General features: G+C 39.2%; 1 protein-coding gene across 1 annotated transcript in view; it reads left to right on the top strand.

Annotated features, from left to right (window-relative positions):
• KIF6 (kinesin family member 6) overlaps positions 1-13,151 on the top strand; it is a 286,950-nt gene that overhangs the window by 45,717 nt on the left and 228,082 nt on the right. The window contains exon 6 of the mRNA XM_073338562.1: positions 12,437-12,566. Within this exon, the coding sequence (XP_073194663.1) occupies positions 12,437-12,566 (130 nt within the window). The remainder of the gene's footprint in view (positions 1-12,436; positions 12,567-13,151) is intronic.

Genomic DNA, 13,151 nt, shown 5'->3' with positions numbered 1-13,151 from the left:
ACTCTGAAACCTCTCATTGTACAGTTCTTTGAGTTCTATGGCCAAAAGTACTACTGCATATTATTTATTTATTTAGACATCAGTTTCTTAAACTCTGCAGAAAAATCAGAGTCTAATTTTGAAAAGAACCTCATTCTGATGTCCATTCTTGCAGGTGTAAATATCTGTGCCTGCAATTGGTTGGGGGGTGCAAATGCTATCACATAGCTATCCAATTCCTTGAATTGTGGACACAGTTATTTGTAGCCTAGGGTGTGCCTGGAAAAAGAGAGGTCACTATTAAAAATTGAGTTCTCAGTGTTTATTAATATAATGAATTGTACAATATCAAAACTGGTTTCTATTTTGCATCTAGATTAAGATAGAGTAGAAAATCTCTTGTGGTTGGTATTAGGGTATTGTAAGAAAAAATTACAAGGAGATTTGATTGTGGAATTAAGGCTGAAATGCACTGGGATTGATAATGGAGTTGCCTAGTAAGCCATATACAGTAGTTTGTGTCAGTATGAGTAATATAGAGAGAATCAAATTATTTGCTGTACAATAACTAGTTTTCAAAGATAGATTAGTAACTATTTTACTATATATATATTTATTAAACATGTTTTGTGTGTTACATTGGCCAAAAAGTAGTATTTATGCAATAGACTTGACAACACTTTTAAAGCCCTTCATTGGTTATTTTGTATCAAGAATCTTTTATTAAAAAAAAATCCTAACTGTAGACTCACCTAATGATCACATCAACATGGAAGGAGCTATTTCAAACTTATCAAGAAAGTTATTCAGGCTTTCATAATTTTTAAATATATAAAAACTGTGACAAAGTTCCTCCTCTACCTTGGTGGGTCTTGTGCTTATTGGCAGATTTGCTCACCTTGGAGCTTCACGGCAGCCCTCAGTTTGGCCGTTTTCGTGAACCCACAGTCCAGGTCAACTCCTCCTGTGTCTGACCAGGAGTTGGGAGGTTTCGGGGAACCTGGGCTCGCCCTCTACTCTGGGTTCCAGCCCAGGGCCCTGTGGAAAGCCTCCTAGAGTGCCTCCTGGAACAGCCGTGCAACAGCTACAATTCCCTGGGCTACTTCCCCATGGCCTCCTCCCAACACCTTCTTTATCCTCACCATAGGACCTTCCTTCTGGTGTCTGATAATGCTTGTACTCCTCAGTCCTCCAACAGTATGCAATCTCACTCTCAGCTCCGAGTGCCTCTTGCTCTCAGCTCCTTACACGTGCACCACAAAGTGAAGTGAGCTGCTTTTTAAACCCAGGTGCCCTGATTATCCTGCCTTAATTGATTCTAGCAGCTTCTTGATTGGCTGCAGGTGTTCTAATCAGCCTGTCTGTCTTAATTGTCTCCAAAAGGTTCCTGATTGTTCTGGAACCTTCCCTGTTACCTTACCCAGGGAAAAGGGACCTACTTAACCTGGGGCTAATAGATCTGTCTTCTATTACTCTCCTGTAGCCATCCGGTCCGACCCTGTCACAATACTTACATTTTAAGGGCTAAAAAGGAGTATAAATTGTGCATAAATGATTTATTGCACATGGAAATGACTATTCTATATAGTTTGCCATTGCACAAGTAATTACCCCTTATATGTGTACAACTTAGATGCAATTTTTGTAAAACCTGTGATGTGTTCAGCATTTGTGACTTCTCTCACTTTCTTGGAATTATAGTTGCTCCACACATTTTTGGAGCCAATCAATAATAAGCAAATATTTAGGGAAGGGAAAAATCCTAGACAAACCTATTCAAGTGTGATAGAAAAAATGTATCCAATGAGGTACTTCAGAACTGAAAGGTGATGTTCATCCCATTTCAGAAGGATCACACAGAGCCTAACACATCAGTTAAACCCTATGTAAGCCTTTGATGTGGAGTTGAGGTGTCATATAGAGCCTTGTGCAGGCTCTCTGCTCTCGGATGAAATTCACCCATGTGAGCAAGAATAAATGAGGTGAAGAAAAATGTCACTTTGGAACAGGAAGCAAAGGATCAAATAAGCTGGTAAATATGCCATTTGTTTTTAAAGTAGTATCAACAAAAAGATTCTTAAAGAAGAAAGTGAACCATTGTGAAACAAAGAAAGAGTCTGACTTTATTCTAACAAGTCATGTATTATTCATGACATTTTACGCCACTTTCCAGTTCAACACAAGGAATAACCACAGAATGATGACATGCAAGATCATTCAGTTTAACATAATAAACACAAACCATGGAAAGTGCACAATTGTTTCACTGATAGTACTTGAAAAGCTAAATGTGAGGGCAGCATCTAATGAATGTGAAGAAAATAATTCAGGTTTTGACCAAAATATATTAAAAGAAGACCTGATAGAAAGTGATAAAAGGAGATGGTAGGTACAAAATTGACTTTGCTTGATATGCTAACATGTATGTTACACCTGTCTTGATTTACCATTTCCTCTTTTGTCTACATTTAAACTTGACACTTAATATTGTTATACAACTAAAATAATAATTGCAAACCGCCACCATCCAAAGAATTTATTGGCTGACATTTAAATCAGTGACTTAGAAAAGGTCTTAGATTCCCCCTGGTAGATGGCAAGACTGTATATAAGATCTACTATGATAATGGTGCACTTAAAAAAAGAATTACATTCTCCAGTAGGGGAACAGATCCTCCCTCCAGCAACCCATAATCCTCCAAGGAAGGCCATGGTTGCTTAAACCATAGAATAAACTACTCTTTTAATCCCTAATTCCATAACAAGGGAAAGGCTAAAGACTAAGAACAAAATATGTATCTGCCCAAAACCTCTGTAATGACAACTTGTCTCATCACACAACCAATGTACAGAATTTAGGCTCTAGGCTCCATTGGGGAATCTAGAGTATTTTTTGTCTTGAAAAATATTGTTCATAATCACTGAGTTCTGGAAATTACTTCAAAAGAGTTCCCAATCCTGTTTATTTCTCTACTGCCCTCCAAGGGTTTAAGGGTTCACCAGACTGCTGACACACAAGACTAAACCAAATATTATAACAAGAACTCATAGATCACTTTACAAAGAAGCCACAGGAAAAAAAGCTACACACAGGATAAATGACATTTTTTCTTCCATCTCATTTATAATGCAAAGAAACCAACAGGCTATCTCCTGATTCTAGGCTAAACAATGTGTGTGTCAGCCATTCCCTCTTTCAGTGGTTATACAAGCTATATAATCTGGAGACTGGCTACTATCCATAGATATACAAGACCCATACTTTTACATACCAGTAATTCTTAGTACACTGAAAATTCCTGAGGTTCACAATATTAGGTCAGACCTTTCACTAGAAAGTTCATCTGTTTGGAATGAAGAGTGCTCAATTTATATTTTAATTTACACCATGAATGTCTGTTACTACTGCACACGAAAGGTTAAAAGGATATCTAGGTTTGACAATCAATGTTTTTCTGGATCCTAATAGAAAGAGCCAGACAGGAAATGATATTGGGGATAAATGGTTCTGATTCATTCTTTCAAAGATTGGATTTGATATAATTCATAAAAATATTACAACTGGAACTAACCCAGACCTTGGAATGTGAAAGAGCTAATTTGAGCATAGGGTATGAAATATTCCTTACCATTCAGAAAGGATATCTTCATTGTATCTATTAACCCATCTCACCAAAATAAGGAAGGATCAGTCAGTGACACCTTTTCTGAAGCCACTACTTCAAATCACAGTATTAACTCATCGGCATCATCAAGCGAGACTCCATATGTGACCACTGAAATCACTCAACTCATCTTATTCCTGTGTTCTTTTTAGGAAAGCTTTACTTTACAGTATCGGAGTAGTGTACTAAATAAACAAGGACATATGAGTGAAGTATGAGAAGCAAAGGTGTATTAAGTCCCCGCTATTGTTTGCACTGGTTATTGACTATGTCATAAGAAAAGTGACCGCAGAAGGAAAATGAGGAATTTTGTGGATGTATGATAAAGCACAATAGGGTGACATTGTTTTGTTGATGATAATGTCCTGCTTAGTTCAATTAATTGTTTAATGGAAAAAAAAGCCCAGATTTGGGTTCATACAGCAAAATAAATTAGTTGTTCATCAACAAGGGGAAGATGTAATATATGGTTATCAATGTCCCCAAAGTACCCATTAAAGAGGACAAAGAAACTCTAGAAAAGGTAAACCATTTTACCTATCTAGGGAGTGGGCTCTGCAGTGATGGTAACACCATGCTAGATGTCAAGCAATGAATATTGAAAGCAGCAAACAACTTTCATAAACATGTAAATATTTGGCAAAAGTAGCATGATTGGCACTGATGCAAAAATACAAATGTTTAACAACGGTATCATGTCTTTCCTCTTTTATGGATTAGAGACATGGAAACCTACAACAGACATTGATAAGAAGATGAACTTATTCCAAAGTTAAATGCCTGCAGAAGGTCTTCATGTCCATTGGAAAGAATTTCTTGCAATATCAGAAATTCAAAGTAGAACAAACCAGTCTAAAACATGAAATGTCCTTAAAGACAACAATGGACACATTTAGGACACACTTTAAGGATGCCACTAACTGACTGCAGTGCAGTATGTATATCCTTCCACATCCTTTGCCTGTCTCACAATGGTGAGTTTATAGTTGTTTGTAAAGGTTTTGAGATCTTCAGCTGAAGTGTACTATATATAGTAAGTGCAAGCTATTGCTTGTTTGTTATGATTCCCATTTCTCTAATTTCATGGGTATTGAGGATGGATACTCAAAGAATGGTGGCCTCAAGTTGATTTTCATGTGTTTTCCCCAATCCCTATCACCTTTTGAATTTTACACAATTTATTGAGCTAGTACCAATGTTCCCAAAAGACACAGGTTTATAATACTAAACAAGAATATTTAGAGATACAAGCATTCAGTGTTTGGGGTTATCTTCCTTCACTGACAGCTCTGATGATGCAAGGAAGGATTTAAGTTATTATTGTACAACTTGGCTGATCCTGTTTTACATGTCCTCCAGTCAGCTAGAAAGGAGTCTACAAATTCCATCTATTTATCCAAATGGAAAAGATTGGCTGTTATAGAGAAAACAAAAACCTTGCCTCTGCCTCCCTTCAGTCATTATGGATAACTTTACAGGACTTCTCCACTTCAGGATCAAAGTTAGGAGTTTTTCTTAGAAATTTAAACATTTCATTAAAATACTGGACATTTTTGAGAAACCTATCATAACAATTTTATTAAAATATTTAAAAAAATATTCTGTCACCATCTTGAAGTGTGACTGTTGTTCTGACAGATCTAACAGAAGCCCCAGTAGATGTAGGCATCTCTCTGGAAATCCTTTTGGCCATGTCTATACTACCACGTATGTTGGCAAAACTTATGTCGCTCAGGGGTATGAAAAAATGCACCTGAGTGACATAAGTTTTGCTGGCATAAGTGGTATTGTGCACAGTTCTATGTTGGTGGGAGAGCTTCTCCTGCCAACATAGCTACTACTGCTCATTGGGGGTGATTTAATTATGTGGATAGGAGAGCTCTCTCCCATTGGCATAAAGCAGCTACATGGGAGAACTTACAGTGGCGCAGCTGGATCAGTACAGGTTAAAATGGTTACAGGTTAAAAAAAAGTCTGACAAGGATCAACAAAAGGCAAACACTGAAATAATATCTCAAGTGTGCTACATGATTCAAGCAAATCACATTGTTTCAACAAAGAGCAATGCATGACATTTATCAAACAGTTTCAAAATATCAAAATCAATCAGACACCTCTATGGACTGTGTAACCGTGCCTTCGTGGGTCACAACTGAGAATACCAAATTCAGAACAAACTGCTGAGATATAGGGCAGATACACCCCAAAACTGGAGGTTATTCTCCCATGAGTTATACCAAACCAGCAACAAAAGTAAACTTCTATTTCATCACACCGGCTAACAAGAAGTCAGAACAGCAGTTTCCTTAGGCATTCCAGTCCTTGTATCCCCATCAAAAACACTAGACTTAGAGATGAGTGGAATTTAATCAAATAAAAGGTTCCTCTGATCCCAAAGGAGCAGACACACACGCAGGTCAATGTACAACTGAGATCTTACCAATAATCGTGCTGTTGCCAATCCTTTAGTATCTAAAATCTAAAGGTTTATTTATAAAAAGAAAGAAAGGTGAGAGTTAAAATTGGTTAAAGGAATTAAGTACATACAATATTTGCAAAGTTCTTGGATCAGACTTGTAGCAGTGATGGAATAAACTGCTGGCTTAAGTCAAGTCTCTGGTTGCTTCCAAATCATTGGAAGCTCTTCAGTTCCTTGGTTAGAATGCCCCCATTAGTATAAGTTCATAGTCCAGAGGCTGGAGCAGGAAAGAGACAAAATGGAGATGTTTCCAGTGCCTTCTATCGCTTCTGCCATGTGGAGGGAAACCCACTCTTTCAAACAAAGCTGTGGGCACAGCTAGTGGAAAATTACAGGTTACAAGATAGTGTTTGGAGTCACATGGGCAAGTCACATGTTCACGCATGATTCCGCTTAGTCACAGTAGAAGTCATTACCTGTACCTCAAACAGCACGTTCACAGGAAAGTCCATTCAGGGTATGTGGGCAACTTCCATTGTGAGTTAAATGTTCCTTGATGAGCCACTAATTTGAATCGTCCCTTCAAGATGTGCAGGCTAAATACCTTGTGGGCGTTGCCCCAGGAACAAACATTTGAAATCCAGGTATAGAGCCAATACTCATAGCTTCAAATACAAAAATGATACATGCATACAAATAGCATAATCATAACCAGCAAATGATACCCTTTTTTTAAAGACACCTTGCTTGACACGTTTTGTACAAGATTTGTTGCAATTATTTAACAGCAGTAGCAGCAATGATCTCCATGATCATAGTTTAATCAGATAACGTCACACATTGCAGATCAGTCTGTCATTTTCTAGATTCAGACAGGGTACAATACAGGGAATTTGACGGAAGTATCTGAAGGCAGAATGTAATCTGATTTTATCAGTAAAACATTGCTTTCTAAGGACAAAGTTATGCCTATGAGTCTGAGCTCTGTGTATGAGTGATGAGAGATGTGTCAGGGGTCGGCTGGCAATACTCTGGGGTGTGATGCTACTGGCAAGAGTTAAAAGGGGCCACTTCTCCTAGAGACCATATCAGGGGAAGCATTGCCTAGCGGCGAGAGTCCAAGAAGCTGCTTCACCTAGCAGCAAGAGTGGGGAGGATAGGGGAACTGGGCCAGTCCTACTCACAGGGACCCTCAAAACAAGATACCCTGACACAGGGTTCAGGTCCCAGTACCCCCAAGTGTGTTCCCTGCATCATCTACCCTTGTTTCAGTCTCTCCGGTGGCATCTGCAGGGTTGGACATGAGGTCCCTCTCGTGTCTCTTCTGCTTCGTCTCTGGCAGCTCCTCTGCTGGCAACAGCAAGTCATCCCTTTCAGTTCCTGCAGTCGGTTGCCTTCCTGCAGTGCAGCTTGGAGGCTCGACCCCGGAGGCTTGGAGTCCAGGCATCCCCCAGCAGGAGACTGCTGCACACAACTGCTCTCCTCCTCAGTCAGCCCAGACTGAGCTGAGCTGCTCCCTTTTGAGTGCTCCCGCCACTGGGAGCATGCCCAGCAGGGATGAGGTGGCGTGGCCTCTTGGGCTAAAAATTGCTCTTTAACCCTGGCTTCGCCAATTTGGGGTTGATATAGCCATCACCAGGTGCTGGCCCAATTCAGGCTCCTAGACATCTTAGTGGGGTAAGGCAGGAGAGCTAGGGGTGGGAGAGGATTGCTCTGTGTACTCTGAAGTACAGCTATTACTGCTCCAACAATAAGCATCTTGTGTCTCCTTTTACATGTTCTTGTGACTGCACTTTATGCTAGGGCATGGGTCTCATTATATCTTCCAACCGAAATATTGAGCATCAGAAGGTAAGCTGTTTTCCTAGTCTAGTTCTCAAGGGACTGCTAGGCTGGAATTCTGCCTACTTGCTATCTGGGTATGCAGAGGGGAAAGAAGAGGCTCTGTATGCTTCTGCCTAGCCTCCTCCCGCCCCACTTACTCTGCTCAATGCTACGATTAATTTGCCTTAACCATATTATCTGTATAGAGAAAGCCTGAGAGGAGGGGAAATAGCATTTGTTACAGGAACCTCTTTTCTTTTTGCAATAACTGTCTCAGGACATATTTCTTGCTCTTATATCCCTCTAGAACTAATTGAATTATATTGCTTTAAAACAAGAAAGTGCTCAACATAGACCTGATCCAAAACCCATTGAAGTTGGTGGAAGGACTCCATTTTCAGTATTATATAGTGTCTTAGCTCACAGAGGCCCTAGAAACCACTAATTCCAGCCAAATTTTAATCTTGATTACTTCAGAAGAAAAAAGGACCTATCTAGGTTGAAGGAGCATTTGAAGAAGTGAAAGATTTCACTGATGGTAAGTTACTGTTTTGCCTCAGAAGTTTTGCCTATCTTCATTCCTCATACCTCACTCACTTTTTTCTGAACTTTCAAGGCTTTAAGAAGAGCAGTTAACAGCATTACATTACACATTCTTGATGAAAATAAATAAATAAATACATCCTGATTGTTTGTTTTTCATCAAAGGAAGACATCATTTTCCTTCATTGCTGGTACTGTTCAAAGGGGATAGAAAAGAGGAATAATCTTGGCGAATGCTGAATTAACAAGGACATGTTGGTTCTGAAATATCCCCTACCTGCTTTTACTCAGTATGATTATACGGCACATTGTTTGTGCTTAAATGATGATGATGGTGGTGAAAAGATCCAAAGTAATTACTCATGAAAATTCATCTGACAAACACCTCCAGGTTTTTCTGACAATCCTCTTGTCCCACTCTCACAAAAAACAAACAGAATCTTCCATGATCGTTACAACTTTTATATATTCCTTTCCTGTGAGAAGATTTGCAATAGAGTGATAGCGCTTGACATATTAATAAGAACATTTTTAAAAGAAAGAGAAATAGGGTTTATCCATGTAATCAGCACATATCACATAGGTGTTGCAGACAGTTAATGTTATTGTGGCACGACTTGGCCAGTGTGAGATTTGTGGGCAGCACTATCCTGGCATCCTTCTTAACCCTACTAAACAATCAACAAGGAAGTCTGCTAATATTTCTAGGTGAGGCATGCACCATCTAACCATTCCTCTACTACTGTCTATAAATATGTCTTTTATTTATTGTGGCAAGTGGCCCTTTTGCTAAGGAGGGCTGGACGTATCTTCCATCGGAGCCCACTATAACGTTGTGTCATCCTGCAGTGGTTACTTGACTGACATAAGGCATTGTTTCCTTGCTAAAGGATGGAGAGAACTGTCTAAGATGACCAAAAAAACTTATGAAGTTTGGGAAGAGGGATACGATTAAAATATGTACAATTTTATATACATTTTTTCTGTTTTTTCTGAAGTACACATTGACTATATGTGATTTCCCTTCAATCCAGCCATTATTAGTTGGTGAATTTCTTGTAGGCAATCAAGGGAAAGGTGGAATTTGAAGGAATTTGAAAAAAGAAAGGGCTTACGGATCAGTTTGAAGTAGGGTATTCCATTTGTAGGGGGGAGTATGGAATAAAGTATGGAAATAGTTGTGGGAGAAATTAATAAGTAGGTGGTCAAGGCGAGAATCATTGGTAGAGTGCAGAAGGTAAGAGGTGACTAACCAGCTTTATGTATCTGCTCTGAGAATTCTGAAAAGCCTGGAAGTAGAGGACAAGAGATTGATCTTGATGTTATGGAAAAGGAGTTGGAAGATGTTGGACAGGGGAAGAGGGAGCATGATCAGAAAGATGAGAAAGGAAGTTGATCTTAGTAGCTGTCTTTTGAATACATTGAAGAGAGGGGAATGAAGGTGTCAATGAAGCCAGAGAGGGGGAGGTAATAGAAATCAAGACTGGAGATAAGGACCTTTGACATGTTTTAACTATGTAAATAGAAAGAAAAGATTGGATCTCAGAAATGCTGTGGTAGATGGAGCAGCATTTTTGGACAATTTTTGATCTTGATGTGTGGGTCAATGAGATTCAATTTGGCCAGGACAATGAGCTAACACTCTTTTTTAAAATTTTGATTCTGGCATTTTTCCTGCATAATCTCAGTTTTCATTTAAAAATATAAATAGGGCTTGTCTACATGAACACTTTGTCTGCTTTGAAACAGGACTTGATCAAAGCATGCTAATGAATTGTTAATGAGTATCAGGAAGGTCCACACAGACAGAGTGCAGCAGGCGAGTGTGGGGTAGATTCACTCCACAACTAGCCATGAACTAGATGTTAATATAGACAAGCCCTAAGTCTCTTAGCCTTATAATTATGAAAATAAATCTTCAAAATGTGATCTGCATGTAACCAGTGCAATCGACACTCTGAAACAACAGCTCTGAGAAGTATGAACTGATCCATTCGTTTCTCTGGTGTGGTGACTCAGATGCCCAATGATAATTTAAATTAGCTATTACATTGCTAATCAAAACATATTAAAAATAAAAAAAGAGAGAAAGAGAGAGGGAGAGTGGAATGATTATATTATGAAGATATGCACAATCTGCTGTGACTGGCATCTCAGTTCGATGCCACAAATGGATGACACTTGGGAGAGTTTCACCAATTTTGTTCTCTAATCTCACCCATGGAACCAAAAGGCAAGAAAGGAGGAGCATATCACAAGGGAGTGTCTTGAGTCCCACTGAAGGTAAGCCAACTGTGCAGAGCCCGGTAGGACATCCAAGCCCTGTTCCCATACCAACAAGATATTGCCTCCCTTTCCCAGAGCAGCAGGGACCTATTCTCCTGTGGTGGTGGGTATGGGGCTAGGTAGCTTCCTCCCTGGCTCTTCTGGCTGCTGCTCCTCACTTTTCTGGAGACTGTCCACAGATTTGGGCAAACATCATGCATTAACACTGTAAGTCAAGCTTTTAAGCTTTTCTCCACTACCATGAAGGCTAGAAATATATATGTATTTATTTAAAAAATGAAAGCTGATAGTGTGATGCCATCACATAACTCTGGGAGCCAGGGACTTAATTACGTGCTTATTGTGTCTATGCCATAATCTGGACTTTCCTCTGGGCATCTCAAATTCCATTTATAGGGAGACAAGCTTGAGAAGACAATCAGAATCCAGTGGAGCACATGTGATAATATTTTGAATATCTGGACAAACTACAGTGAGTAGCATTTCAAGTGAGAAGAGATTAGAGTACTACTACATTTTACTTTCCATCTCAAGCCCTGGTCAAGGGAAAGGGCCTGGAAGATTACTCCCAGGCTAATGAGATCTGATATAGTGATATAGTGGTAACGACAACAGAGAATGTAGGGATGGTGAGGAATTTGGAGGTAAGAGCAAAAGTTCACTGTGGATTCATGTTTAGTTTAAATGGATGGCAAGACATCCAGGAGGAAATGTCAGAGAAATAGGCTGAGAACAAGGTCAGATCAGGAACATAAATAAAGATTTGTGAATCATCTACCTAATTGTATTGTAATTGATGCCTTGTGAGCAAATCACGAAAGATCACCCAGAGGGAGCAAAGGTAGAAGAGGAGGCAAGGATGGAATTCTGTTGGGATCTTTGCTGAGAGGGGTGGAGGAGGATCCATCAAAAGAGACACTGAAGAAACGACCAGAGAACCAGAAGAAGACAGAGTTACAAAAGCTGTGGAAGGACAAGATGTTGAGACAGAGAATACTACTGTGTCAAAAGCAGCAGAGAGGTCCAGGAAAACGAAGATAGAATAGAGGCCCTGAGACTTGCCACAACATGTTTTTTAAATACTTTAATTAGAACAGTGTCCAGTCAAGAAGAGAGTGGGAGACAAACCAGGTTGGAATGGTTCCAATATGGGTTAGGAAGAGATGGCACATTCAGTAGCTTTGAAAATGAGGGGAAGAATGTCAATAGGGCAGTCGTCATAGATGAGTGGTTCTTAACCTATTTACCACTGTGGGCCGCATATGCAGTTCTCTCCATGTTATGTGGGCCACATCCACACAATATATATACTACCTGTATGGCCGTGAGGATGTCACATGGGCTGCCGCTGCGTGCTGATTGGGCCACAGGTTGAGAACTGCTGTCATAGAGATAATTGGGGTCAAAAGATGTGTTTTGTTTTTTCTAAGGATGGTGAGATAAACATGTTTAATTTGTGAGAGGAATGATCTAAAGGAGATCAAAGTCTTGAGAGTAAGGATGAGAAGTCAGGAGGTGGCAGGGAATCAAAAGTACTTATTTGGTATTTATTATTAATGTTAGTATTGTTTTAATCCTTCAAATCTTCAGTGCTTATTTTTACTGTGCTAGGCCTGTTCAAATACCCACTATTTAATATGAAATCTTAATGAAAATATTAAAACAAGGATCACTTGCAAGCAGCTCTGGTATTCTCTTATTCTGTCGGGGTTTTTTGTAGAAAAGTGACAATAATGGAAGACCCTGATCAGAACATTCATCTGAAAAACCTGTCTCTTCAGCAAGCAACCAACGAGGAGGAAGCACTCAACCTTCTTTTTTTGGGAGACACTAATAGGATGATTGCAGAGGTAAGAATCAAGTTTACTGGTACAAATTTTATCTTAAAATAGTTATAAATATTCTCATATAACAACTGCTTAACCAGTGCAGAGGGCTGGCATGAAATGGTGGCTTCTTTTTGAACAGATGTCCATTGTGAAAATGGAATAAGCATGTTTCCATGTTCTGCACTTATGTTTGTCACTTTGTGAAGAGCTTTCAAATGTTTGGACTTTGTTTTTCTAAAGAGTATTTATTTGTTTCACTGTTTCAGAAATACCAGAATACTGTTTTTCTCTGTGCAGTTGGTACCTCACTGTCCAGTAAATATGTGACTCTGATTGGTTGTCAGCTATATAATAATTTATCATTGCAATTAAAACATAAATGCAGCCTTTTTGAATAAAAGCATATAGACTGACTTTTGGATATTATGTGTGTCCCACATGTATGCACATAAAAAGATCTGAACAATCATCATTTTATATGGCATTGTTAAAACTTCTTCCAGACGTACTGGCTTGCATTTGAAGTGGTTACAGTAACAGCTAACAGTCTCTGTATTTTTCCCCCAAATAATATGCATGTGTGGTGTGTATTACATGAGAAAAGAA

This window comes from Lepidochelys kempii, chromosome 3, assembly GCF_965140285.1.
Source record: "Lepidochelys kempii isolate rLepKem1 chromosome 3, rLepKem1.hap1, whole genome shotgun sequence".
Lineage (NCBI taxonomy): Eukaryota > Metazoa > Chordata > Testudines > Cheloniidae > Lepidochelys > Lepidochelys kempii.
Note: the sequence above shows the minus strand (reverse complement) of the source record. Positions and strands in the feature narration are given on the sequence as shown.